The sequence below is a fragment of the Oryctolagus cuniculus genome, chromosome 11 (genome assembly GCF_051225735.1).
Source record: "Oryctolagus cuniculus isolate XC-2025 breed Fujian yellow rabbit chromosome 11, ASM5122573v1, whole genome shotgun sequence".
Lineage (NCBI taxonomy): Eukaryota > Metazoa > Chordata > Mammalia > Lagomorpha > Leporidae > Oryctolagus > Oryctolagus cuniculus.
In genome coordinates, this window is record NC_142877.1 from 54,680,338 (window position 1) to 54,708,166 (window position 27,829).

The 27,829-nt window shown below is 51.8% G+C and overlaps 1 protein-coding gene across 3 annotated transcripts; it reads right to left on the reverse strand.

Moving 5' to 3' along the window:
• Positions 1-785: 785 nt before the first annotated feature.
• Positions 786-26,230, reverse strand: SMAGP (small cell adhesion glycoprotein). 3 transcript variants are annotated; one of them, XM_070052249.2, is made up of 4 exons: positions 25,991-26,230; positions 25,034-25,095; positions 2,448-2,531; positions 786-1,479 (listed from the first exon to the last, which is right to left on the reverse strand). In XM_070052249.2, exons 2-4 carry the CDS (start codon positions 25,065-25,067, stop codon positions 1,298-1,300), a joined length of 300 nt encoding a protein of 99 aa, XP_069908350.1. In that variant the 5' UTR covers positions 25,068-25,095; positions 25,991-26,230; the 3' UTR covers positions 786-1,297. The 3 variants fall into 3 exon arrangements, with proteins under 3 accessions (XP_069908350.1, XP_069908349.1, XP_069908351.1); XM_070052248.2 differs by having other exon boundaries at positions 25,814-26,162; XM_070052250.2 differs by lacking the exon at positions 25,034-25,095 and having other exon boundaries at positions 25,991-26,131.
• Positions 26,231-27,829: the final 1,599 nt, after the last annotated feature.

Consider the following 27,829-nt stretch of genomic DNA (forward strand, 5'->3'; position numbering starts at 1 on the left):
TGTGCATGCGTCTTTTATATTGCATCTAGCGTGCGGCTAGGTGCAGCAGCTGGTTTGGTTTCCTTTAATGAAGTCTTTGAAATCCATGTAGGAGTACAAGGCTAAGATTTCCATTTTCTTGAGTTCTACTTTAACTGTCCAACTTCACTTCCTGAACTCTTTGGGATCCTGGGGTTCAGAACCTAAACTTAGAAGTAAGAGAACAAAGGGTCGCTTCTTCTAACTTGCTTTGAAATTTGGTTTCAGGAAAATGGTTCAGTGTAAGCCGGTTGTGGATGTTCTGGGTGACCTTTAGCTTCTCCAGAGCTCTGTGTGGAGAAACAGGAAAAACTCAGGGGTCCAGGCTGCCGAGATTGATTCCTCTTGGGTCTCACCTTGGGTGGGCTTGAGTTGGGGTTAGACAATGGAGGCAAAAGGAGACAGATCTAGTTATTTTAAACACTCATTTCGAAACTTAGATGAAATCCAGCAGACTTAGGTGTCAGATTCCCAGAATGTCGGGGGGAGGGTGGGTGGCCTGATTGTTCCTGGTTCTCCCTGTCCCTACACAGAGTGAGTTCGGGGCAAGTCCTGGCCCTCACGGACCAGTGCTGTTGCTGCCGAGGCGCGGCGGGGACAAGCTTCCCTGGGCCACTGTTGCCTCACACTCCTGAGACGGCTCTGGGAACCGCTACTTGTTGCTTGGGAGAGAACACAGAGGAGTTAAGCCAAAGAAAACAATGTGAAGAATCTAAGTAAGCAAGGATAAGTAAAAATGCAAAACCACTGACTGCTGGAACTGAGAGTCTGAGTTATTGAACATTTTAATACAGATAAAAATGGCCTTACGCTTGAGGTTGTTGGGGAATGAGGAGAGGAAGGGATGTACATTTGTCAGAACTAAGGTCTCCATTGTCTCCTCCGCCCCGGCCAGGCTTTTCATGGTGGGATCCCGCCTACGGGAAGCTCCGTGGCCAGTATTTCCTCTGGGGCTATTGCTACGCAACCAGGCAGGACACAGGATGGAGCAGGGAGTGACCCCCATCTTTCTCACTCTCATCAACCTGTGAGAAAAGTGAACATGGCCAGGCGTTTGTGCCAGGGCTCCCTGTTTTAGCCAGGCACGCACACAGGCTCTGTAATGAAGACATCCCAGGCAGCTCTCTCCACGTCCCTGGAATCAGCCACACCAGCACTTGTGCCTATGTCCCGGAAGGAGTTTGAATCTGCCCACATCAATCCGCTTCTCACTGGCTTCACAGAAAACCTTCACCGAATCAACAGGAGACAGGGCTGAGCCCCTGGGGCCCAGGACTCCTTAGATGAAATACTCTTCCTTCTCTCTGTCCTTGGCCGAGTCACTCTCCATCTGGAGCACGGCGCTGGGCTCGCCGCCTTCCGCAGGCTCGTAGGTCACGTAGCTGCCCTTGTTCTTGTACAGGTAGAAGAAGATTAAGATCACCACGGATAGCAGGGTGAGGAAGACCACGGTGATAACCACTTGAAAGGGAAAACAGAGAGAGGTTTCACTAGGCCACGCAGCTTACGGGACTTCCTCACTCTTCCTGAGGGCCCTCTTGTGTAGTTAGCTAGTGTCCACTCAGAAATGCATGATCCAACCTCCCTTGGATGGGATACGCGGAGTCTGTTGGTGTTTGAGCTAAGGACACAGTGCTTTTGACTTCTAACAAAACTCAGCTCCCTCCCAAACCAGTTCCTGATGACTGTGACAGCAACAGGGAGGAGGGAAACAGGAAATGGCTTATCCAGGGGTCAGCGCTGCGGCACGGTAGGTTAATCCTCCACCTGCGGTGCCGGCATCCCAAATGGGCGCTGGTTTGAGTCCTGGCTGCTCCTCTTCCGAACCAGCTCTCTGCTATGGCCTGGGAAAGCAGTAGAAGATGGCCCAAGTCCTTGGGCCCCTGCACCCATGTGGGAGACCCAAAAGAAGCTCCTGGCTTTGGATTGGCTTAGCTCTGGCTGTTGTGGCCATCTGGGGGGTGGCCATCTGGGGAGTGAACCAGCACATGGAAGATCTCTCTCTCTCACTGTCTGAAACTCCACCTCTCAAATAAATAAATAAAACCTTAGAAAACAAGGAAATAGCTTATCCCAACCAGAAAGGATTTTAAAAACTCCACAGCCTCTCCTGTGTGGGTTTCTCCAATCCTGCTCTTCCTTAGCCACTCAAAAAACCACATAGTTTCCCACCCCCACCCCCAAGTGTAGTATCTACAGACACCAGTGTCCATCCGTGGCCACCTCCTAACCTACCATTTACAGGCAGTGCCTCTAGCAGAAGCCAATGTGTGTGCGATAACCTACGTGCAAGAGTGAGCCTGTTAGTGGTGGTGGTCCCTGAAGTTAGGGTGCTTTGCTAGTGCGGGGACAATCTAGTTCATCTCAGGGGGTTTCAGACTGCGGTGAGATGGTCCCTGGTCCCAGCTTTGGCTCAGAGCCTGTGTTACCTGCAATGAGTGCTGTGCTGGCTTCTTCAGCTTCGGGGGACAGGGCCCCAGGGGCTTCCAGAATTGGAGTGGTCATCTGTCCTTCTGCAAAAGGAAATGGGGTGAGCCTTTTGTTCTACAGCACAGGTGTACTCTTCAAATGTTGCCACTCCACCTTCTTCCCTGTGTGAGTTTATCATCGGGCTGCTGATGTGCTGCAGGGGTTATAAGCCACTGCTTGTGATGCTGCATCCCATATTGGAGTCCAGTTGCTCCACTTCCCAATGCAGCTTCCTGCTAATGCACCTGGGAAGGCAGCAGAAGATGGCCCAAGAGCTTGGGTCCCTGCCACCCCTGTGGGAGACCCATATGAAGCTCCTGACTCCTGGTTTTGGCCTGGCCCAGCCCTGGCCTTTGCAGTCATTTGGGGGGGGTGAACCAGTAGATGGATGACCTCTCTCCCCCTAAAATAAATTTTAAACAAAGAAAAAAAAAAAAAAAAAAAAGGAAAAGATCCTGACTCAAGAGCCTGACTGCAGATTTCCAATCCTAGCTCTGTCAGCTGTTTGACCTTGAGAAAATTACCCAGCCCTTCTGTGCATGTTTTCTCATTGACAAAATGGAGTAATGAGTAGGGTGTGTGCTAAGCAGCTCCGCAGGGATAAGCCATTAGTAGGAATGCATACTTCTATAAAATCGGATCAAAAGATGAATGTACATGCAGGTATATTTATATAGCAGGTGCATTTTCTTCAGTGTTATGAATTCGCTGAAAACACTATTTTAAAATAATGAAATAAGGCTCCTCTCCTAAAAACTCTTTTCTGGACTTCAGGAAAGGCCTTACAGTTTCAAAAAGTCCTAAACGAGGTCTCTCCTTCCCTAAAATATATCCTGCCCCCCACCACAGTTCCTCCTGAATGTTGCCTGCACCCCTCCCCCCCAGCCATGCCCCAGAGTCAGGACAGTAATAAACTGGAGGTCTCCCATGTCCCTTTAAGTGTTTACACAGGAAGTCAGGAAGCCCTTCAATGTTTCCCTAATTAGCATTTTCATAGAGTGGTTAGCGAAGGTAACAATTACACAGAGGTTACTGCAGGGTAAAGGTATCCAGGGGGAAGCAGGCTGGCTGAGCAGGGAACCAGCAACCCCCCCAGGTTCAATTGTTCATCCAATAAATACTCACTCACTGACTGCCTCCTCTGCCAGACACTGGGCACAGGAGCTGCTGCCCGAGGGGGTAACGTGAGCCAGGATCTACAGTGTGAGGGACAATGTCTAAGCAGAGCCACAGCTCTGAGACAGGTGGACTCTAGGGCCTGTGTGACTGACGCAGAATGTGGCAGGTGCAGGTTTCCATCCAAGACCAGAGACTTGAGGTCGAGTGATGGCCTTGGGACGCAGTGGGTTGGGACACCAGCATCCCACATCCAGAATGACCCGCCAGGAGTCCCGGCTGCTCTGCTTTGGATCCAGCTCTCTGCTAGCTAATGCGCCAGGGAAGACAGCAGGTGATGCCCCAACTACTGGGGCCCCTGCCACCCACTGGGGAGGAGACCAGGTGAAATTCTTGGCTCTTGGCTTCAGCTTGGCCCAGTCCTGGCTGTTGCAGTCATTTGGATGGGAGATTTCACTGTCTCTCTCTTTCTCTGAGGCTCTACCTTTCAAACAAATAAATAAATCTTAAGACAAAAAAACAAAGAAACAAGAGAAAGCAGAGAGCAGATGTGGGCTGTCTACATCACTGCCTCTCCAAGGCCAGCTCGAGCCCTTCTCCACTGTTCTTGCTTTTTTTAGGACTGGTAGAACTGTTAGATAGGAAGTTAGGTATGAGCTTACGTGTGTATGACAGGCCTAAAGAGAAGACATCTATATCCAGCATGTGCATCTACATCTCAAAGTCATCCTGATAATGTTTCAGGGGCATCCTGCCCTGCCCCCTTCTACCTGATAACCTGCCAGGTGGAGGTCCCGCCCCTTCTGCCTGACAAATCTTCCACAATCTCCCAGGTGCAGCCCAGTATCTGCATTTCCAACACCCTGTTCCAGATCCCCATTCTCTAGGGGGTCCTTCTCACCCTTCCTCTGAACCCAGGATGGTGCCAGCTAGGCTTCCTTCTGTCTGATACCTTCAAGGGAAAACTCAAATAGAAGATTCTTAATATTTACAGCCATAAATCCTTTGTTTCAGGAGGAAATGTGTGAAGACAAAGATCCATCCCCTTAACACACACACACACACACACACACACACACACTGGCCTCCACCGGACTGCGTGCTCAGCCCTCTGCCTCTCTGCTGAGCCGCCCGCCTGGTCAGGTCAGGTATAATCTCTCTACTCAACCATGTAACCTCGCTCCTTCCCACCCCCACCCCCCCAGTCCAAGTGATTGGGCACTCTCAGGTCCTGTCTGGAGAGGTGCCCATCCGTTCTTATGGATGTCCCTACCCTAATAAACCTTGCTATTTTACCTCCCACTACTCTCTGTCTCACGCCTGAATTCTTTCTTGCGCGAAGACAAGAACCCTGCATTTCTCCAGTAACAGAACAGTCAGTCACTTTGTGGCCTTGATTCATGCCCCCTCCTCTGTTACTCATGGGGACTCTACTAACCAACTCTGTAGTTACTGTGCAGGTGAAATGCGTGAACAGGGGCTGGCGCTGTGGCATAGTGGGTAAAGCCACCACCTGCAGTGCAAGTATCCCATATGGGCACCCGTTCAAGTTCCAGCTGCTCCACTTCTGATCCAGCTCTCTGCTGTGGCCTGGGAAAGCAGTAGAAGATGGCCCAAGACCTTGGGCCTCTGCACCCATATGGAAGATCCAGAAGAAGCTCCTGGCTCCTGGCTTTGCATCTCCAGCTGTTGCAGCCAATTGGAGAGTGAACCAGCAGATGGAAGACCTCGCCCTCTCTCTCTCTCTGCCTCTCCTTCTCTCTTTGTGTAGCTTTGACTTTCAAATAAATAAATACATCTTTAAAAAAAAAAAAAGATGTCACTTGGGATGCCACATCTCATATCAAGGCAGCAGTGATGGCTCAGCTAATGGGGTTCCTGCTCCCCATGTGGGAGACCCGCAGTGAGTTCCTAGTTGTAAGCATCTAGAGAGTGACTAGTGACTGGGGCTCTGTATCTCCTGCCTCTCAGAGAAGTCAGTGTGCAAACATGCAAGCACATGACAGTAACTACTACTTCAGATACGCTGTATGTTGATTTTGCTTAGACACTTAGTGATGACAAAAAAAGCTGCTCGTTTGAATCCTGCCCGACATATTACTGGGGGACCTTGGGGAAGTTACTAACGCTCTTGGAACCTCAGTTTCTTGATCTGTAAAATGGGATTGTGGAGGGCAGGCCCCCACTCAGGTGTGTAGGCTGGACCCAGTGGCATACTTCTACCAAACAGAATACGGCAAAGTGATGGATGTCACTTCTGAGTTCAGGCTGTACGAGATTGTGCCTTGGGGCCGGTGCTATGGCGTAGAGGATTAAGTGACTGCCTGCAACGTTGGCATCCCATATGGGTGCTGGTTTGAGCCCCAGTTGCTCCACTTCTGATCCAACTCCCTGCTAATGCGCCTGAGAAAGCAGTGGAAAATGGCCCAAGTGCTTGGGCCCCTGCTACCCACATAGGAGACCTGGATGGAGTTCTTGATTTCGGGGGGCCCAGCCCCAGCCATTGCAGCCATTTGGGTAGTGAACCAGTGGATGAAGATCTCCTACACTGCCTTGTGGCGCGGGCACACCGGGTTCTAGTCCCGGTTGGGGCGCCGGATTCTGTCCCGGTTGCCCCTCTTCCAGGCCAGCTCTCTGCTGTGGCCCGGGAGTGCAGTGGAGGATGGCCCAAGTACTTAGGCCCTGCACCCCATGGGAGACCAGGATAAGTACCTGGCTCCTGCCATCGGATCAGCGCGGTGCGCCAGCCGCAGCGCACTGGCCGTGGTGGCCATTGGAGGGTGAACCAACGGCAAAGGAAGACCTTTCTCTGTCTCTCTCTCTCACTGTCCACTCTGCCTGTCAAAAAAAAAAAAAAAAAAAAAAAAAAAGATCTCCTACTTGTCTCGCCCTCCCTCTCTGTCACTCTGCCTTTCATAAAAGCAAATCTTTAGCCGGCGCTGCGGCTCAATAGGCTAATCCTCCGCCTGCAGCGCCGGCACACCGGGTTCTAGTCCCAGTCGAGGCATCAGATTCTGTACTGGTTGCTCCTCTTCCAGTCCAGCTCTCTGCTGTGGCCAGGGAGTGCAGTGGAGGATGGCCCAAGTGCTTGGGCCCTGCACCCCATGGGAGATCAGGAGGAGGCACCTGGCTCCTGGCTTCAGATCAGTGTGGTATGCAGGCCGCAGCGGCCATTGGAGGGTGAACCAACGAAGGAAGACCTTTCTCTCTGTCTCTGTCTCTCTCTCTCTCACTGTTCACTCTGTCAAAAAAAAAGCAAATCTTTAAAAAAAAATTTTTTTGGCGCCAACATCGATTTATCTTTTAATCCCATTTTCCTACAAATTGTATAAAGTCCTCTCTTGTTTCGGGGAACAGATAGAGAGTAGTTCTTGGAAAGAGAATTGGGGAGGGAAGGTGATTCCCAGCTGAGGGAGTGTGCACATGACCCCAATCACAACAGCTGCCCTTGACCCAGTTCCGGCTCCCTTGGCTGCAGGGAGAATTAAGTGACAGGTTTCATGTTCACACCCACAGCCACAGTGGCTGCAGCCAAGGCTTGAACCCAAGACGTCCCAACGCAAAGCTCAAGCGAGGTTTTTATACGAAACCCTCCCGCCAACGGGAGGAAGACACAACAGTGCGAGGCAACTGAGGCCACACAACAAGCTTTCCAGAAAGTTCCACAGTCTCAAAGTCATCAAGCGGGAGGGAAACCAGGTGGGCACCATCCAGCAGAGGCTGTGGTGCGGAGCAGAGAGCTCCTGTGATGACGTGGAAGTCACGTTGGCGGGTCACACACAACCTCCCCCGGCTGACTAGGAGGCCTGATCAGAGACGAGCTTCCTCCCAACAGCAGAGCAGCTCAGCAATACAGGAAGCCCTAAGAAAAAACACCTCAATGGGATGCCTGCCTTGGACGCAGCTGTTGGTCGGTGTCCACTTACGTGACGTCATCTGGTGCAAAGACATTCACTCAATGCTGAAACAATTGATCAGTGAAGAAGGCTGAGCCTACATAAAATTTTTATTTTTATTTATTTATTTATTTAGGAGGAGTGAGGAGCTCCCATCACTGGTTCATTCCCCCCAAATACCGGCAACAGCCAGCCTGGGCCAGGCAGAAGCTGGTAGCCAGAAACTCCATCCAAGTCTGCCCTGTGGGTGGCAGGGACCCAACCACGTGAGCCATCCCTGCTGCCCCCTAGGGTCTGCATTAGCAGGGAATTGGGGGCAGGAGTCAGAATCAGATATTAAAGCCAAGTACTTCAACGTGGGATGTGGGTGTCTTGTTTTTTTTTGTTTTGTTTTGTTTTAATTCATTTATTTTAAAGGCAGAGCTACAGAGAGGCAGAGAGAGAATCTTCCTTCCGCTGCTTCACTCCTGCAACGCCTGGAACGGAGCCAATCCGAAGTCAGGAGCTTCTTCCAGGTCTCCCAAGTGGGTGCAGGGGCCCAAGGACTTGGATCATCTTCCGCTACCTTCCCAGGTGCATCAGCAGGGAGCTGGATAGGAAGTGGAGCAGCCGGGACTGCAACCGTTGCCCATATGGGATGCAGCAATGCTGGCCCCATGATGTCTTAGGTTTCTTTTGTTTTGTTTTGTTTTTATGTCTTAGTTTTAACCAGTATCTTAACTATTACCCTGCCCTGGATTTTTATTTTTATGAAATGATCTCCATTAGAAGTGAAAGCTCTCTGGAACCTACATCTAAAAAGAGGAAACCCACCCAAGATATGAATTGCAAAGGATCACTGGGATTCAAAGTTCCAGTGCTATGCAGATAACTCTGCCAGTATTTTTTTTTTAAGATATTCATTTATTTTTATTTATTTGAAAGGCAGAGCTTGAGAGAGAGAGAGAGAGAGAGATATCTTCCACCTATTGGTTCAGTTCCCAAATGCCTGTTCAGGCTGAACCCAGGAGCAGCCTGGAACTCCACTCGAGTGTCCCACACTTGAGCCCACAGCTGCTGCCTCCCAGGGTGCACGTTAGCAGGAAGCTGGAGCTGGAAGCCAAGCTGGCTCTCTAACTCAGACATGGGATGCAGGGCACCCCAAGTGGCAGCTTCCCTTGCTGCTCCACAATGCTCACCCTCGGGCCAACATTTTCTATTGGGGTCCTTACTTTATTTATTAGGGCTCTGGTTACAAAGTTTCGTAAGTTTTGAGGGCTTCCAATCCCATTTGTCCCATGTGTTGCCTTCTTTTCAGAATGTGATATTAGACCATGAAACCATGAATCTTTAAAAAAGAAAAAAAAGAAAAAGAAAAAGCAACCAGGGTATGTGGTTGGTGCAGAGGTTAAGACACCACACAGGACACCTGCGTCCCACAAGGGAGTGCCTAGCTCAAGTCCCAACTTTTCTGCTTGAGATCCAGCTTCCTGGGGCTGGCACTGTGGTATAGCGGGTAAAGCCGCTGCCTGCAGCGCTGGCATCCCATATGAGCGCCACTTCAAGTCCCAGCTGCTCCTCTTCCGATCCAGCTCTTTGCTGTGGCCTGGGAAAGCAGTGGAAGATGGCCCAAGTTCTTGGGCCCCTGCACCTGTGTGGGAGACCCAGAAGAAGCTCCTGTGGTTCCTGGCTTCAGATTTGCCCAACATTGGCTGTTGCAGCCATCTGGGGAGTGAACCAGTGGATTTCAAACAAATAGATAAATCTTTAAAAAAAAAAAAAAAAGTCCACACATTGGCAGGACAGAAATGATTAAAACAAAAAACAAAAACAAAAAACCCAAGATCCAGCTTCCTGCTAACGCACACGCAGGTAGGCAGCAGGTGATGGCTCAAGTTCTTGGGTTCCTGTTACCCACAAGGGAGACCCAGATTGAATCTCTGGCACTCAGCCTGGCCCATCCCTGGCTGCTGTGGGCATTTAGAGAGTAAACCAGTGGAAAGTGGAAGGGAGATTCTTTTTCTGCCTCTCAAAAAAAAAAAAAAAATCAAATGAAAAGTTTTCAATGCACATAAAAGTTTTACAGCAGAGGCCAGTGCCGCGGCTCACTAGGCTAATCCTCCGCCTGCGGCGCCCGCACCCCGGGTTCTAGTCCCGGTCGGAGCGCCAGATTCTGTCCCGGTTGCCCCTCTTCCAGGCCAGCTCTCTGCTGTGGCCAGGGAGTGCAGTGGAGGATGGCCCAAGTGCTTGGGCCCTGCACCCGCATGGGAGACCAGCACGCCAGCCGCAGTGGCCATTGGAGGGTGAACCAACGGCAAAGGAAGACCTTTGTCTCTGTCTCTCTCTCTCACTGTCCACTCTGCCTGTAAAAAAAAAAAAAAAAAAAAAAAAAAGAAAGAAAGAAAGAAAAGAAAAGAAAAGAAAGAAAGAAAACCAAGCAGGGCCGGCGCTCTGGCTCACTTGGCTAATCATCCACCTGCAGCACTGGCACCCCGGGTTCTAGTCCCGGTTGGGGTGCCGGGTACTAGTCCCGGTTGTTCCTCTTCCAGTCCAGCTCTCTGCTGTGGCCCGGGAGGGCAGCGGAGGATGGCCCAGGTGCTTGGGTCCCTGCACCCGCATGGGAGACCAAGAGGAAGCACCTGGCCCCTGGCTTCAGATCGGTGCAATGCCGGCCGTAGTGGCCAATAGGGGAGTGAACCAATGGAAGGAAGACCTTTCTCTCTGTCTCTCTCTCACTGTCCACTCTGCCTGTCAAAAAAACAAAAAACAAACAAACAAAAAAAAACAACTCTCACTGTCTGTGACTCTTTGTTTCTCTCTCACTGTCTAACTCTGCCTGGCAAAAAAAAAAAAAAAAAGAAGAAGAAGCAGGAAGTGGAAGTGGATATGGAGTTGGCATGTGGATATGGATTGTAATTTTTTAAAGAGTTTTATTTATTTATTTTAGAGGTAGAGTTACAGACAGTGAGAGTGAAAGACACAGAGAGGTCTTCCTTCTGCTGGTTCACTCCCCAGATGGCCACAATGGCCAGAGCTGCACCAATCTGAAGCCAGGAGCCAGCAGCCAGGAGCTTCCTCTGGGTCTCCCATGTGGGTACACTTGGGCCATCTTCTACTGCTTCCCCAGGCCATAGCAGAGAGCTGGATTGGAAAAGGAGCAGCCGGGACTCAAACTGGCGCCCATATGGGTTATTGGCACCACGGGTAGAGGACTAACCTACTGCGCCACAGTGCCGGCCCCTACAATTTTTTAAACCAAGATATATTTGGTGCCAGCATTGTGTCCTAGCAGGTAAAGCCACCGCCTACAACACCAGCATCCTGCATGGGTTCCAGCTCAGTCCTGGGTGCTCCACTTCCCATTAACTCCCTGCTAATGTGCCTGGGAAATCAGCTTGGGCCCCTACCACTCATGTGGGAGATGGGGATGAAGTTCCTGGCTTTTGGCTTTGACCTGGCCCAGCCTGGCCTTCTGATTAGCAGGGAACTGGATCAGAAATGGAGCATCTGGAAGTCCATTTGGCATGCGGGCATTGCAAGCATGGGCTTAACCAGCTGTGCCACAAAGCCAGCCCCAGGGGGTTGCAATTTTACATTAAGGTCAGGGGAAGCTCCACCTCGGAGGTGACGAAGACCTAAACGGGTGAGGGCACAGCAAGTTCAAGGCAGGGATGAACTGAAAAGCCCCTGTGTTCATGGCAGCTTGGGATGTAAATGGCTCAGCACGGGGACACCTGGAAAGTGAGGGGGTAGGAGAGGAGACGGTCCAGGAAGCTGCACAGTGGGCCTGGGAGCCCACGGTACAGACTTCAGCTTTTCAGGGAGCGAGGTGGGGAGACTTCACAGGTTTTGGTGCAGAGCCTGATCGGGGCGTATCTGAAGCAATGCTTCTTAAACTGTGTTGCGCCCAAGAATCCCCTAGCGAGCTTGTTTGAGTGCAGCTCCTGATTCAGCAGGACCTCAAATTCCAAAGACCACACTACCATTGTGAGGAAGCCCAGTCTAGTAAATGGAAGAAGAGAGGCCATGTGGGGGCCAGCACCACGGCACGCAGAGGGTTAAGCTTCAGCAGGCAGCGCTGGCTGCACCGCTTCTGATCCAGCTCCCTGCTAATGCACCTGAGAAAGCAGCAGAAGGTGGCCCCAAGTGCTCTGGCCCCTGCACCCACATGGGAGATCCGGAAGAAGGTCCTGGCTCCCGGTTCGTGGCTTTGGTCTGCCTCAGCCTGGCCATTGCAGCCATCTGGGGAGTGAACCAGAGGATGGAAGATCTCTCTTCTCTCTTGTCTCTGTAACTCTGACTTTCAAGTAAATAAAATTTTATTGAGAAGCCATGCATGGGAAAGCTGCACACCCCAGGCCGTTGTGGGGGGGGGGGGACTTCCAGCCCAGTAGACCTGTGGGAAGAGAACCAAGCAAGACCACCAGAAGGAAATCTCGCCAATCCCAGAATTGTAAAAATACAACCTCTTGTTGTTTTAAGCCACTAAGATTTGGGGTGGTTTGTTATGTACACAATTGATGCAGGGCTAGATTTTTAAAGGGTCCCTCTGACTGAGGTATGGACAGGACTTCGGGAAGTGGGGGGACAAGGGCAGTGTAGGGTGTCTCCTGCAGGCCACAGCTCAGGCCTGGATATCAACAGAGGCACTGATTTTTTCTTTCTATTTTTCAAAGACTTATTTACTAATTTGAAAAGCAGAGTCACAGAGAGACAGAGGCAGAGAGAGAGAGAGAAGGACAGAGAGAGAGAGAGAAAGAGAGAGATGGTGCTTCCATCCTCTGATTCACTCCCCAAATGGCCACAATGGCCAGAACTGGGCTGATCCAAAGTCAGGAGCCAGGAGCTTCTTCTGGGTCTCTCTGGTCAGTGCATGGGCCCCAAGCACTTGCCATCTTCGCTGCTTTCCAAGGTGCATTAGGAGGGAGCTGAATTGGAAGAAGCAGCTGGAACTCAAATAGGCGTCGATAGGAGATGCTGGCACTGCAGGTGACGGTTCTACCCACTATGCCACAGTGCTGGCCCCATTTGCGAAAAAACATTGATTGGCTCCAGCAGTGCCGTGAGACAGTGGTGGGTACTCTGGGGAATACGTGGCAGCAGGGGCCAATGAGGCTGGACTAGGACAAGGTCAAAGGTGACAGGAAACTTTGGAGGCTGAGTAACGAAGAGAAGACAGAGGGAGCCTCAGGAGGCAGAGGGAGCCTCAGGAGGCAGATTGGGAAGGGACACAGTTGTTCATTAGATATCCAGGCGGGCCCCTGCCACCCCCGTGTGAGACCAGGATGGAGTTCTGGGTTCCCGGATTCAGCCTGGCCCAGCCCCAGCCACGGTCACCATTAGGGGAGTGAACCAGCAGATGGATCATTTAGGGAGTGGCCTTAAGGGTGGAAGGTCTCTTTCTCTCTGTCTCTCTCTCAAAAAAAAAAGTAATTAGCATTTTAAGGCCAGGAGAGGGGGTGAGATCACCGGGGAAAGTGCAGAAAAATAAGCCCAAGGACATGGAGGGGGGGGTGGTGGCAGCCAAAGAGATGAAGCCCGAGGGCCACAGGTTTCACACCAAGGTCACAGCCGGCCTCTGCTAGCAAAGTTCTGGGCAAGCGCTGAATATAAACCTGTGGTTTAGGGTGGACTCACCAAAGAAATGGAACGAGAGGAACTGTGGCAGAATATAAATAAACTACTGCAACACAGGGAGCCCAAGCTGCTCCTCTTTGTGTCGTGGGTGGGGGACACCAGTGTGTTTGTGTACAGATGGGCGGGAGCAACAGATGATGGGCAGGAGGGGAGAGTGGCTGGAACCCTGTCTTAGAAGGCATGGGATCAGTGCCTAAGAGGCGGGCTTGGCTGTGGACAAGAGCCGGACAGGACAGTTCAGGCACTGTCTCCCAGCAGGAGGGAGCAGGGAGGAGGTGGGGGCCGGAGCCTCGGGCAGCTCTCCTCTGCGGGGTAAACCAGTTGACAGCGTGGATAAGGAAGGGGCTAAGGACAGCTGAAGATGCCGCGGGAGTGGGCAGTCTCTTGTCATGGATCACACTGTTGAGAATATCTTTGTGGATCAGACAGATAGAAATCAGCCTGGCCGGGGCAGGGATGGGGGTGGGGAGGCAGTACAAGGAATGGAGTGATGTCATCTAGTCAAGAGGCTCTTCCGTTGAGAGTTTCAAAAAATTAATTAATTAGAAAGGCAGAGTTAGAGAGAGAGAGAGGACATGACAGAGGGAAAGAGAAATCTTCCACCTGCTGGTTCACTTCCTAAATGGTTGTAACGACCAGGGCTGGGCCAGGCTGAAGCCAGGAGGCAGGAGCTGCTTCTGGGTATCCTAGGTGGGTGCAGGGCCCAAGCACTTGGGCCACCCTCTGGTGCTTTCCCAGGCACATTAGCAGGCAGCTGGATCAGAAGTGGAGCAGCTGGGACTTGAACCAGCACCCCTATGGGAAGCTGGCATTGCAGGAGGTGGCTTTTACCTGCTACACCACAACGCCGGCCCTTGTTTTGTTTTGCTTTGAAGAGAGACAAAATCGAGAGCTGGTTTACTCCCCAAATGCCCGTGACTGCCAGGGCTGGGTTGGAGCTGGAGCCGGAAGCCTGGAAGTCAACCCATGTCTCCTAGGTCGCATGCAGGGATCCGAGTACTTGGGCCATCACTGTTGTCTCCTTCACTGGTGAGAGCTGGAGTTCCTAGCTGGAGCTGGGAAGTGAAACCCGGGCTCCAATGTGGCAGGCAGGCGTGTCAACCGCAGGCTAAACACTCACTCCCTCTTTAGTTGTTTCTGAATTGATAGTAGGTCAAACCACTCCGGGGAAAATTAAGGCTTTTATGTAATTCAAAATAAAAATATTGGGGCCCGGTGCTGTGGCATGGCGGGTGGAGTTACCGCCTGCAGTGCCAACATCCCATATGGGTGCCGGTTCGAGTCCTGGCTGCTCCACTTCGGATCCAGCTCTCTGCTATGGCTTGGGAAAGTAGTGGAAGATGGCCCAAGTGCTTAGGCCCCTGCACCCACGTGGGAGACCCGGACGAAGCTCCTGGTTCCTGGCTTCAGATCGGTGGCGCAGCTCTGGCCATTGTGGCCATCTGGGAAGTGAATCAGTGGATGGAAGACCTCTCTCTCTCTCTCTCTCTCTCTCTCTCTGCCTCTCTTTCTCTCTCTGTGTAACTCTGACTTTCAAATAAATAAATAAATCTAGACAAGTAAAAAAATAAAAACATTAAATCACAAAACCAGTCTAAGGAAGTCTAATACAGTCACTTTTTCCTATAGTACACTGTGTGTTTTCAAAGTGTTGAGTATCAGGTTATTTGTAAGACGTTCTGCTTTGCTGGGGCATTTTACTGGTGCCTCCTTTAGGAGCATAGTGTGGAAGGGCTCAGCGCCCTTTGAGTGAGTGCAGGCCCAGGGATTCGACAAGCCACAACAGCGACTGGTAAGCTGCCTAATGCAGACGCATTCCAACCGACTGCAGGAACGGGCCAGGTTGAACAAAGAGAATGAACAAAGTCCTCGCTCTTAGGCCCAAGCAAACAACTAACAGGGGAGCATGCACAGGATCCCTGGAAAGCTCCCGCCCCTGGGAGGACAGAGCCTGCAACAGCACCAGGAGCCCAGCCGGGCTGTGGAATTCCGAACGATTTTTACTCTCTTCCATATGCTTTCCTTTAACGTGCAAATTTCCTATAATGAGAAATGCTTTTATAATAAAAAGACACCAATGACTTTAGTATTATCAACATAAATATGTTCTCTAATAACAGAGATTAACAGTGCACCCTGGTTTGTGCATGGGTGTCACAAGATTTTTTAGCTAAATGAATTAATTGTATTTACTTGTTTGAAAGACAAAGATACACACACACACACACACACACACACACAGAACTCCCATCTGCTGGTTCATTTTCCATGTACCTACAACAGCCAGGCTAAAAGCCAGGAGCCTGGAACTCAATCCAGGTCTCCCATGTGGGTGGCGTGGACCCAACTATTCAAGCCATCACCTCTGCCTCCCATGGTGTGCACTAGCAGGAAGTTGGAATCAGGAGCAGAGCTGGGACTGGAACCCAGGTACTGTGATACAGGATACAGGTGTCTCCCACAGCCTCTTGACCGCGGTGGCAAATGTGTCCCAGGTGTTTTTTTCTATTTATTTATTTATTTTTTTTTTATTTTTGACAGGCAGAGTGGACAGTGAGAGAGAGAGAGAGAGAGAAAGGTCTTCCTTTGCCGTTGGTTCACCCTCCAATGGCCGCCGCGGCCAGCGCGATGTGGCCGGCGCACCACGCTGATCCGATGGCAGGAGCCAGGAGCCAGGTGCTTTTCCTGGTCTCCCATGGGGTGCAGGGCCCAAGCACCTGGGCCATCCTCCACTGCACTCCCGGGCCACAGCAGAGGGCTGGCCTGGAAGAGGGGCAACCGGGACAGAATCCGGCACCCCAACCGGGACTAGAACCCGGTGTGCCGGCGCCGCTAGGCGGAGGATTAGCCTAGTGAGCCGCGGCGCCGGCCTTGTCCCAGGTGTTTTTTGAAGTGAGCAGGCAAAACACATCCGCTAAAGACAGCTTGCAAGAGAAAAACCTGCGGGGCTGGGTGGTGGTGTAGCAGGGAAAGCCACTGCCTGCAGTGCCAGCATCCCATATGGGCGCCGGTTCAAGTCCCGCTGCTCCATTTTTGATCCAGCTCTCTGCTACAGCCTGGGAAAGCAGTAGAAGATGGCCCACGTCCTTGGGCCCCTGCACCCACATGGGAGACCTGGAAGAAGCTCCTGGCTCCTGGTTTCAGATCAGCTCGGCTCTGGCTGTTGTGGCCATTTGGGGAGTGAACCAGCGGATGGAAGACCTCTTTCTGTGTCTCCACCTCTCTCTGTAACTCTTTCAAATAAATAAAATAAATCTTAAAAAAGGAAAAAGAGAGAGAGAGAATCCTCTTCAGAATCAAAATTTCAAATGAGGAAATCCCAGTGAAATCTGTAGTTCAGTGTATTTCCTGGTCTACACCACCCCCATGCGTCATTACGATGGTGAGTAGAGAACCTGGCTGACGGGTATATGGAAACTATGTACTGTTTTGCAATTGTTCTACAAACCTAAAATTATTCAGGGGTGGGCACTGGTGTGGCAGCTACGATGCTGGCAGAGGGGCCGGTGTTGTGGCATAGCTGGTTACGTCACTGCCTGCAGCCCCGGCATCCCATATGGGCGGCGGTTCGTGTCCCAGCTGCTCCACTTCCAATCCAGCTCCCTCCTAATGTACCTAGGAAAGTAGTGGAAGATGGCCCAATTGCTTGGAACCCTGCCACCCATGTGGGAGACCTGGATGGAATTCCAGACTCCTGGATTCTTTCTAGGCCACCCCCTAACCTTTGCAGGCATTTGGGGAGTGAACCAGTATATGGAAAATCTCCCTCTGTCTCCCTCTCTCTGTCACTCTGCCTTGAAAATAAATAAATATATATATATAAAAAAAAACAAGCTTAGATGTATCTATTTATTTGAAAGGCAGAGTGACAGAGAGAGAGACAGAGAGAACAAGAGAGAGAAGGGGGGAGGGAGGGAGGGAGGGAGAGAAAGAGAGATCGTCCACCTGCTGGTTCCCTTCCCAAATGACCACAACAGTCAGGGCTGGGCCAAGCAAAAGCCAGGAGCCTGGAGCTCCACCGGGTCTCCCACGTGGGTGCGGGGCCCAAATACTGGGCCATCCTCTGCTGCTTTCCCAGGCACAATACCAGGAAGCTGGATCAGAAGTGCAACAACTGGGAACTGAAATGACACTCCGATATCGGCTGCTGGTGTCAGTAGCAGCGCCAGTCCCTGAGCTCTGAGTTTATAAAACACCTATTATTTGATCTCTATCTCCAGCACATGCTGCGGGCAGGGCCTGAGTTATCATTTTGAACGTTCAGAAAATCAAATCTCACACTCCGGTTCTTCCCAGCTGTCTTAGTCCATTTTTCATTGCCAAAGCATCCAAGGCTTGGGAATTTCATAAAGAAAAGAGGTTTAGGGCTGGTGGTGTGGCACAGCGGGTTAGGCCACTGCTTGGGATGCCAGCATCCTTGGCCGGTGCCGTGGCTCACTAGGCTAATCCTCCGCCTTGCGGCGCCGGCACACCGGGTTCTAGTCCCGGTCGGGGCGCCAGATTCTGTCCCGGATGCCCCTCTTCCAGGCCAGCTCTCTGCTGTGGCCAGGGAGTGCAGTGGAGGATGGCCCAAGTGCTTGGGCCCTGCACCCCATGGGAAACCAGGAGAAGTACCTGGCTCCTGGCTTCGGATCAGCGCGATGCGCCGGCCACAGCGTGCCGGCCGCGGTGACCATTGGAGGGTGAACCAACGGCAAAAGGAAGACCTTTCTCTCTGTCTCTCTCTCTCTCACTGTCCACTCTGCCTGTCAAAAAAAAAAAAAAAAAAAAAAAAAAAGGATGCCGGTTTGAGCCCTGGCTGCTTGCAGCCAAGTCCCTGCTAAAATGCCTGTGAAGACAGAAGACAGCCCAGTGCTTGGGACCCACGTGGGAGACCTGTGGCGGCCATTTGGAGAGTAAACTGGTGGATGGAAGATCGTTCCTTGTCATTTTGCCTTTTGAATGAATGAGTGAACGGATGAATCAATGTTTAAAAAGAGGTTTGTTTGGGTCACAGTTTTGGAGGCTGGAACTTCAAGGCCAGGCAGCCCTGCCTGTTTGGCTCCTGGTGAGGGCCACAGAACACGGCGGAGAAAATGATTGATGACTGCACATGTGGAGTGGCAATTATTTCTTTTTTTTTTTTTTTTAAGATTTATTTTATTTATTTGAAAGACAGAGCTACAGAGAGAGAGAGAGATATCGTCCATCCAATGGTTTACCCCCCAGGTAGCCACAATGGCTGGAGCTGCACTGATCCGAAGCCAGGAGCCAGGAGCTTCTTCCTGGTCTCCCACGTGGGTGCAGGGGCCCAAGGACGTGGGCCATCTTCTACTGCTTTCCCAGGCCACAGCAGAGAGCTGGATGGGAAGTGGAGAAGCCGGGACTCGAACCGGTGCCCATATGGGATGCCAGCACTTCAGGCCAGGGCCTTAACCTGCTGCGCCTCAGTGCCAGCCCCTGGAGTAGCAATTCTTATGAGACCTGGGGGCCTATGAAAACTACAGGAACCCCTCCTGAAGACCTCATCGCCTTGCCCTAGGCCCCACCTTTCAAAGGTTTCGCCATGGCTCAACATCTCCACACCTGCTTCCCACCCGTGCATCCCGGGGGACACGCTCAAACCACACCCACACCACAGCCCCACCCGAGACGACCGACTTGCAAGTTCTGGAGACAACCTGCCTTCCCTCAGCTGAACGTGATACTCAGGTCATCTGCTGGGCTGGGTTCTCTGAGTTTTACTGCAGAATGGAAAGGGTGTTCACGAGGGCACTGTTTGCAAGAGTGACACACACCTGCATGATGACATAAATGACAGCCGTCATCCTGGCAAAGGTTGATAAAAAAATGTGGGAGGGGCCGGTGCTGTGACATAATGGGTAAAGCCTCCTCTGACTGCAGGGCCAGCATCCTATATGGGTGCCAGTTTGAGTTCCGGCTGCTCCACTTCCAATCCACCTCCCTGCTAATGCACCTGGGAAAACAGCAGAAAATTGCCCTCCTGCTTGAGTCCCTGTACCCACACAGGAGACCTGGAAGAAGCTCCTGGCTCCTGGCTTCAGACTGGGCCAGGTCCTGCCATTGTGGCTATTTGGGAAGTGAACCAGCAGATGCAAGGTCTCTCTCTCTCTCTCGCTCTGTCTCTCTCTGTAACTCTGCCTTTCAAATAAAAAAAAAAAAAAGTCTTTTTTAAAAAAGTGTTTTTTAACAAAAATTTCTTGCACCAAAATAAACTCACCCTTTAATTCTATTTTTCTGTGATTTTTTTTTTAAAAAATTACTTATTTATTTATTCATTTGGAAGGCAGAGTTATAGAAAGAAAGGGAGAGGCCGGCGCCGCGGCTCACTTGGCTAATCCTCTGCCTGTGGTGCTGGCACCCCAGGTTCTAGTCCCGGTTGGGGCGCCGGATTCTGTCCCGGTTGCTCCTCCTCCAGGCCAGCTCTCTGCTGTGGCCGGGAGTGCAGTGGAGGATGGCCCAGGTGCTTGGGCCCTGTCACTCCCCCTCTCGCGGAGGAACGACACTAGACCCTGCGCTGTTCTTTTTGCCTGGCCCCTTCCCGGGTTAGCTGCCATTCCCTCACTCGTTGAGGAACGATGCCGTCCAGGGTTAGCTGCCGTGCCCCGCCCCCACCTCCGCGGAGGGGCGGCACACCTGCCACTTTCCCCGCTTCCTCGGAGGAGCGGAGGAGCGGAGGAGCGGAGGAGCGGCACACCGCCAGCCAGCTCGCAGGGGTTGCTCAGATATTCCTCGGTGCATAGTGTCTCTCTCCTCCTTTATAGTCCTCTTCCACCAATCCCAACTCTGCTGCCCACACACCAAGAACACTGCTCTCCTCCAATCAGGAGCAGGATCAGCTCCTGCAGCTTATCAGTCAAATTGGCGAGGCAGCTGCGTAGAAGTTGTTTACTCCTCCCCAGCGCCATATTGTGGGAGAGCAGATGCAGAGAATAAGTCTTAATTCCAGTAACTTAGTCTAGTCTCAGTTGCTCCCCACAGGGCCCTGCACCCCATGGGAGACCAGGAGAAGCACCTGGCTCCTGGCTTCGGATCAGCGCGGTGCGCCGGCCGCGGTGGCCATTGGAGGGTGAACCAACGGCAAAGGAAGACCTTTCTTCCTGTCTCTCTCACTGTCCACTCTGCCTGTCCAAAAAAAAAAAATTAAAAAAAAAAGTACCATCACATATATGCATGCACACAGAAAAGGTCTAGGAGACTATCCCTGAGCAGCCTGTAGTCCTTTTAAAGGTGAAAAAGTAAATCAAGTCCAGGAAGCCTGGCATGAAAGGAGGTGAAACGGCTTGTAGGCTGCCCCATCAACTCCTGTGCCTACCCATTGCTTTCCCAACCTCGCCCATACAAAGGAACACTAATGTTATCATTGGCTTCGGGGAGACAGTGGCACCTTTTTTTTTTTTTTTTTATCATAGGTGGAAGGCCAGGGCAGAGGTCCACAACACGAATCAAGGCTCCACCCAAATCCCCAACCAACAGCAAATGCCCTTTGGATCTATTCTGCCCGTGCCTTTTTTTTTTTTTTTTTTTTTTTGTAAACCCAGATACTGGTTGGTTTCTTTGTGGCCCTTGTTCCCAGGTTGAGCTAAATCCTTTATCACCCAGGCATCAGATCCGTTGCCACCCGAGTCTGCCAACCTACTTATTTGCTCTAGACCTGCCCCACAAAGGGTGGCTCCCTTCATTCTCCTCTCTGTGGGAACCGCGCCTGGAATTCTGCCCCCTTCTCGCTGGCCGAGGGGCGGAGCGAGGCCTGCAGTCGACCATGCCGGGAAGAACACACAGGTGTTGGAGTAAATCAGACTTGGCACAAGACCCTGCCTCTGCCGGGATTAGTGCTTGACCTTGGAGGGCTCTCTTAACCTCCAAAACTTTCCAAATTTCCCCAAACCTTGGCTTTTGCGTCTGTAAAATGAGAATAAGACCTGCTTCATGGGGTTGTGGCGAGGAAGGGGTGCAATGGAAAAACAGACCCGGCTCTCCCCGGCTGGGGGCCGGAGAGCATCGAAGGCAGGGTTCCTGCTGCCCCTACTCCCAGCAGGGTTTGCTTCGGCTCTGGACATTGCGGGGGCCACGGGGACTTTCAAATATTCGAAAGATTTGTAAGATTTTCATTTATTTTAGAATCAGAAGGAAAACAAAATGAGCTTTGAGGTCAAAGAAATAGCACAACTGTTAGGTCAATTCCATGTGAATTATAAAAATCTACGTAATTAGATTATAGCAATGCTATCATATTTTTAAAAGATTTATTTATTTATTTGAAAGGCAGAGTTGCAGAGAGGCAGAGAGAGAGAGAGAGAGAGAGAGAGAGAGAGAGGTCTTCCATCTGCTGGTTCACTCCCTCAATGGCCTCAGCAGCTGGAGCTGAGCCGATCCAAAGCCAGGAGCCAGGAGCTTCTTCCGGGTCTCCAACGCGGGTGCAGGGGCCCAAGGACTTGGGTCATCTTCCACTGCTTTCCCAGGCCATAACAGAGAGCTGGATCAGAAGTGGAGCAGCTGGGACTCGAACTGGTGCCCATATGGGATGCCAGCATTGCAAGTGGCAGTTTTACCTGCTATGCCACAGACCAGCCCTATCATACTCTTCCTTATACAAATGCAGTTGTAAAATATGACTCTTTTTTTCTTTTTAATGGAGGTAGGAGCCCATGAATTCAGAGGCACCAATGGCCCAGGGAAGACCTAATGCAGCACCCACTCTGAACGCTCCCGAGGATACCTGGCTCAGGAAAAGTGCAGGTGGGAGTGAAGGGCTGACCCTCTTAGATTTCTATCCTTCAAAAAATCAGTTTTCAGTGCCGGTGCTGTGGCGTTGCCGGTAAAGCCTCTGCCTGCAGCACTGGCATCACATATGGGTGTCAGTTCGAGTCCCAGCTGCTCCTCTTCTGATCCAGCTCTCTGCTGTGGCCTGGGAAAGCAGTAGAAGATGGCCCAAATCCTTGGGCCCCTGCACCTGCTTGGGAGACCCAGAGGAAGCTCCTGGCTCCTGGCTTTGGATCAGCGCAGCTCCAGCCATTGCAGCCAATTGGGGAGTGAACCAGCAGATGGAAGACATCTCTCTCTCTCTCTCTCTCTCTCTCTCTCTCTTTCTGTCTGTAACTCTGCCTCTCAAGTAAATAATAAATAAATCTTTTTAAAAAAGAAATCAGTTCTCTCTTCCAGTCTGCAAGGTCCGTTCTTTCCTGCATACCTAACTTGGAACTTACATTTGCTTTTACCCAGTAGGCTGGGAACTGCAAATGTGCTTACCTAAAGTACTCCTGCCCTGAGGTGGGTCATGATGTAAACAATAACAATAAACAACAAAACAATCCAGTTATAAAATGGGCAAGGACTTGAGTGTATGCTTTCCCAAGATACACAAGTGCACAAGAAGCATACTAAGATACTCAACATCACTAGTCCTTAGGGAGATGCAAATGAAAACCACAAGGAGATACCACTCCACACCCAACAACCCCTAAAAATAACAAGTGTTGGCAAAGGCGTGGAGACCCAGAAACTTTGTGCATTGCTGGGGAGGAAACAGAATGGTGCAGATGTTGTGGAAAAGAGGATGGTAGCTCCTCAAAAAAAAAAAAGAAAAAGAAAAAATTAAGCATAGGGGCCAGCGCTGTGGCGTAGTGGTTAAAGCCCTGGCCTGAAGTGCTGGCATCCCATATGGACGCTGGTTCGAGACCCAGCTGCTCCTCTTCTGATCTAACTCTCTGCTATGGCCTGGGAAAGCAGTAGAAGATGACCCAAGTGCTTGGGCCCCTGCACCCGCGTGGGAGATCTGGAAGAAGCTCCTGGCTCCTGGTTTCGGATGGGTGCAGCTCTGGCCGTGGTGGTCATGTAGGGAGTGAACCAGCGGATGGAAGACCTCTCTCTCTGTCTCTACCTCTCTCTGTAATTCTATCAAATAAATAAAAATAAATAAATCTTAAAAAAAATTAAGCATAGATGTACTGCATGACATAGCAACTCAGCTTCGGGGAATCCTCACAAGAACTGGACACTGAGACTACAACAGACATGGAAAGCCTATGTCTGCAGCAGCCTCATTCACAACAGCCAACAGGTGGAAGCCTTCCAGGTATACATCAACAGATGAACGCAGGAACACGATGTACCACATACGAACAATGGAATACTATTCAACCTTCAAAAGGAAGGAAATCCTGCCCCATGCGACAACATGAATTCTGGGCTCTTGATGCGCCATGCAAAAAGCCAGACACAAGAGGACATGCATTGTCTGATCCCGCTTATCTGCAGTATCGGGAGCGGCTAAGTTTATAGAGACAGAAAGTAGAGTGGGCGTTGTCAGGAGCCCGGGGCGGAGAGGAGGAATCGGGAGTCTGTGTTTAATGGGTGTGGAGCTTCCGTTTGGGAAGATGAGACAGTGCTGTTGATGGTTGCACAACGGCGGGAATGTACTTAATACCACCGAACTTAACACCAACAATAGTTAAAATAGTAACAGTCAATGGTTAGCCACAGATTGTCAAAAGAAAGAAAAAAAAAGAACAGTTTCCCTTTGTCCAAGTCCTAACCCTCAGCAAGCTGCCAGAGCACCAGGTCTTTCTCTACCCCCCCCCACCCGCCCACCCCACCCCCACCCCCGGCTCAGGGGCAAATCCAGGGGCTTCCTTTATCTGAACTTCTGGGAGCAGCCCTCTGCCTAAACAAACCTCACCCTTGCTGCCCAGAGACCACCTGCTGACCGGTCTGGGCTTCCACTCTCTCTTCTCACACAGACAAGTCTGGATGTCCCGATCTTAGATGGTGCTGGGCTGCCGGGCCATTTCCACAGCAGCAAAAGCAGGGAAATGTTTGTTGCAATGACACCCGAGACTGTGCTGTAAGATCAGGCATTCAGCCCGAGCAGGTAGTTCCTAGTTTCCCTACTGGACAATTGAGGAAACTGGAGCCGAGCTATCTTTAGCATGTTGTCAACAAATTTCATTTCCGTTGTCTTTGGAAGATTCCTTCTCCGTATTTAATTGTGGGAGGTGCTGCCACAGCTATGAATTATTAGAGATGAGAATTAAATCCCCTTTATTTATTTTTTGGTGCAAAAAAAGTTGGAATCCGTGCATAAGAGGGGTATTCATTAAGTTCATGAGAAGTGCATATTATGAAAAAGCTATGCATGAATTTCAACTTCCTTGTACCAATTTTAATTTTTTTTTTTTAAGATTCACATATTTATTTGAAAGTCAGAGTTACAGAGAGAGAGAGAGAGAGAGAGAGAGATCTTCCATCACTGGTTCACTCCCCAGATGGCCTCAATGGCCAGGAATGCCCTTTGCTTTAAGCTTATAAAATAACTCCCTAACTCCATAGGGGCCAGCTCTGTGGCTCAACGGATTAAGCTGCTGCTTGTAGCACCAGCAGCCCTTGTGGGAGCTGGTTCAAGTCCTGGCTGCTCCACTTCTGATCCAGCTCTCTGCTATGGCCTGGGAAAGCAGTGGAAGATGGCCCAAGTGCTTCGGCCCCTGCACCCATGTGGGAGACCCAGAGGATGCTCCTGGCTCCTGGTTTCAGACTGGCCCAGCTCCAGCCTTGGCAGCCATTTGAGGAGTGAACCAGTAGATGGAAGATCTCTCTCTCTCTCTCTCTCTCTCCCTCCCTCCCTCCCTCCCTCTCCCTCTCTTGATAACTCTGCCTTTCAAGTGAATAAATAAATCTTAAAAAAAAAAAAAAAAAAACAACTTCATAAACCAAGGTCACAAAGTTGGAAGCACAGTGCCAGGAATTGGCCCTGACCCAGGGGGACTTCAGGGGCAAACGCCACCAAGACGCACACTCCAGTTGCCTTGTGCTGGGTCTCAGCAGGGCCAGGAGGCTGCCTTTGCTCTCTGGACTCTGTGGGGCGCAGGTGTAACCAGCGCTCTGCCACTGGGATCCGGTGAGGCCGGCCTCTCTTCACCTACCTCCTGGAGAAGGTGTGGCTGGGAGGCCAGTCATCGCAGCTGAAGATCACTCACTCACGCACCTGGAGGGAGAGGCAGATTTGCTGGAGGCTGACCAAGACAGGAATGAGGTGGGTGGGTCCCCGGGGCTGCAGGGCCTGGGAGTCCCAGGAAGTCTATGGAGCCGCATTTCTCTGAGTCCCCTCCCTTCCCGCATCCTCTTTCCCCCTTCCAGCTAAGCTGTAACGCTTCTCTTTGGGTTCCCCCTGAGTATCTGCCCAGGCTCCAAGTGCCATCTCTCCCCCTGCACGTGCTCTGGGGCGTGTCACCTTGGAGACACACCTCTTACTGGGTCACCTCGTGCACCCAAGAGATCTCACCCAAGGCCTGAGAAAGTCAGCCAAAGGCATGATTTAAAAAAAAAAAAAAAAAAAAAAAAAAAAAAAAAAACCGGCCCCGGTTTCCCCAGCAGCGCGATCCCAGGTACCCCGGGCTTCCACCGCGCGGAGCTGGGTGGGGCCATCCACTAGGTGTCAGGAGAGGCCCGGAGGTCGGGACCCGCGCCCAGGCTCAGCTGCCAGGCACGGAGCCGTAGTCCCCGGGCCTGCCTCAGACACCCGGGCGGCCACCGGCCCGGCCCGCGGCCCCGCCGGTCCTCCCTCGGTGGTCCGGGGCGCCGCGCGAGCACCGCCGGCGTCGGCCTGGGTCGGGCGCCCCAGGGTGGTGGTGGTGGGGGGGATCCTCGACGGCTCCGCGCACTCGGGGGCCCCGCCCCGCCCCCTCGGAGCGCTCCCTACTTACCCGCAGCCCGGAGCGGGGCTCGGGGCGCACGCAGAGAGGGCTCTGGGGGCGGCCGTGCGTCCCCGGGCGCCGCGTGCCGAGTGCGCGGAGCCGCGGCCGCTCTCGGTTTCAGTTCCTGGCGTTGTGAGTGTGGGCGACCGGGCCCGCCCGCCGCAGTCCCCTCCTCCGCGTGCTCACCTTTCCAGTCCGACGAGGGCCCCTCCGGCAAGGGCGACGGAGCTCCGCGCGCGCGTCCTTTGGAACTCGACCCGGGCCGGGCACGGCTGCGTTCGCGGACTGGGAGACCGGGCCGAGGGACGCGCGGAGCTCCTGCCGAGGCCGGCCGAGGGGGTGGGGGCCGGGCCGGCTGGGTGGGACAGGAAAAGAGCAGCGAACCGCCCTCTGCAGGTTCCCTGTGGCCGCCGGGCCGCCCCGCTCCCCCGGGAGGAAGGGCTGCCTGCCCTCCTCGGCCGCCGCTTCGCTCTCCATCCGGAGTGGCTTCCTCCCCGGTCCGGAGGCTCCAGAGGGGGCTGAGATCCGAGCCCCGAGCTGGCTGGGATCCGGCCGATCTCCCTGTTCCCCGGGGTGGACGTGATTTGAATTTCAGCACCCAGGAGCCGTTCCATTGGCTTGCGTGGGTGGCGGCCGCACACAGGTGTTCTGTGAGTCCCTGCCGGGGACCCTAAGCTGGCACCCACTGTCGCTGCGCGTCGGCCTGGGGCGGTGCCGGGTGCCAGCTCCGTGCCCGTGGGCTGTGTGACCTCGGGCTCAGCCCTTGACGTCTCTGAAGGCTGCCTGTAAGGACATTTCTTAAGCACCCTTCTCGCCCAGGCCAGGTAACTCCATTGCACCGTGTGTTAGTACCGAACTCCCAGGACCTCCTGACTCACTCCTGTGTGGCAGGAAATGTTCCCATCAGAGGAACTCAGTGACTAAGAGGATGCCATGGTGTGTGACCCAGGCTCTACCATGGGCTTTGCTCTGTCATCTCGGGCAAGCGCCTTCTGGGGCAGTTCCTGTCGCAGGGAATTACTGTGTCCAGGGAATGAGTTAGTGGACTGGTGCTTCAGAATGGACAATTGATGGCATTAAAATGGCATTAAAAGTTTATTTTCTAGCAAAATCTTGGACATCCATGCATAGTTGTTTTCATAATCCACATTTTCGGTGAGCGTTTTAAAGACCCCTCATAGGCATTGGTTTAATTTTTTTGCACCAAAATTTCCTTTTTTTTTTTTTTTTTAAGCTTTATTTCAAAGGCTGAGTTAGAGAGATGAAGAGAGAGACAGAGAGAGAGAACTCTTCCATCTGCTGGTTCACTTCCCAAATGTCTGCCTGCAAGGACTGGGGCTGAGCCAGGCTGAAGCTGAGAGCCAGGAACCCAGTGTGGGTTTCCCAATGTGGATAGCGAGAACCCAACTACTTGAGCCATCGCAGCTACCTCCCAGGGTGTACATCAGCAGGAAGCTGGAACTGGAAGCTAAGCCAGGACTTGAACCTAGGAACTTTGATAAGGGATGCAGGTTATCTCACCTAGCATCTTAACCACTAAGCCAAATGCCGCCCCCCCCCCCAAGGTTTTAAAAGTGCTTTTATACATACTGGTACTAAGCGCTAGAACCTTGACTGATATACAGTAAGTGCTAAATAATTGCTAGCTATTGTTATCTTGGTTGGGTACCCTGTGGTTATTCTGCCTTCCATCCCAGCGAGACTTCCGTACTTAACGTCTTGCTCCTGTGAGTTCTGCAGAAGTGGGAATCAACCTTTATGTAAATCCTTAGGACAGGTGTCACACAGTGTGGGTGTTCGTCTGGGGACCAACCAGTTGGAAGAGGAAGTCTCAAGAAAGAAGCATTAAATGAGAAAAAAAAATAAAGCCTTATATAAAGAAGAGTAGTTGCTCTCATTCTTGAAGTGTTAGTTGGTAAAAGCCAAAGGAGGAAAAAAAGAAAAAGAGAAGTTGATGACATTCATTTTATTTGAATATATATTTTTTAAAGGCATGGAATTGTCAGCGTAGAGGCAGCTCATGGG

Bases quoted from the DNA above. Each gene is read 5' to 3' on its own strand.
- SMAGP (XM_070052249.2), bottom strand. From the start codon at position 25,067: ATGACTGGCCTCCCAGCCACACCTTCTCCAGGAG. The intron at 2,532-25,033 runs GTAGGTGAAGAG...TTCCTTTTGCAG, and splicing joins AGCCACACCTTCTCCAGGAG to AAGGACAGATGACCACTCCA. The intron at 1,480-2,447 runs GTAACACAGGCT...TTCCCTTTCAAG, and splicing joins CAGCACAGCACTCATTGCAG to TGGTTATCACCGTGGTCTTC.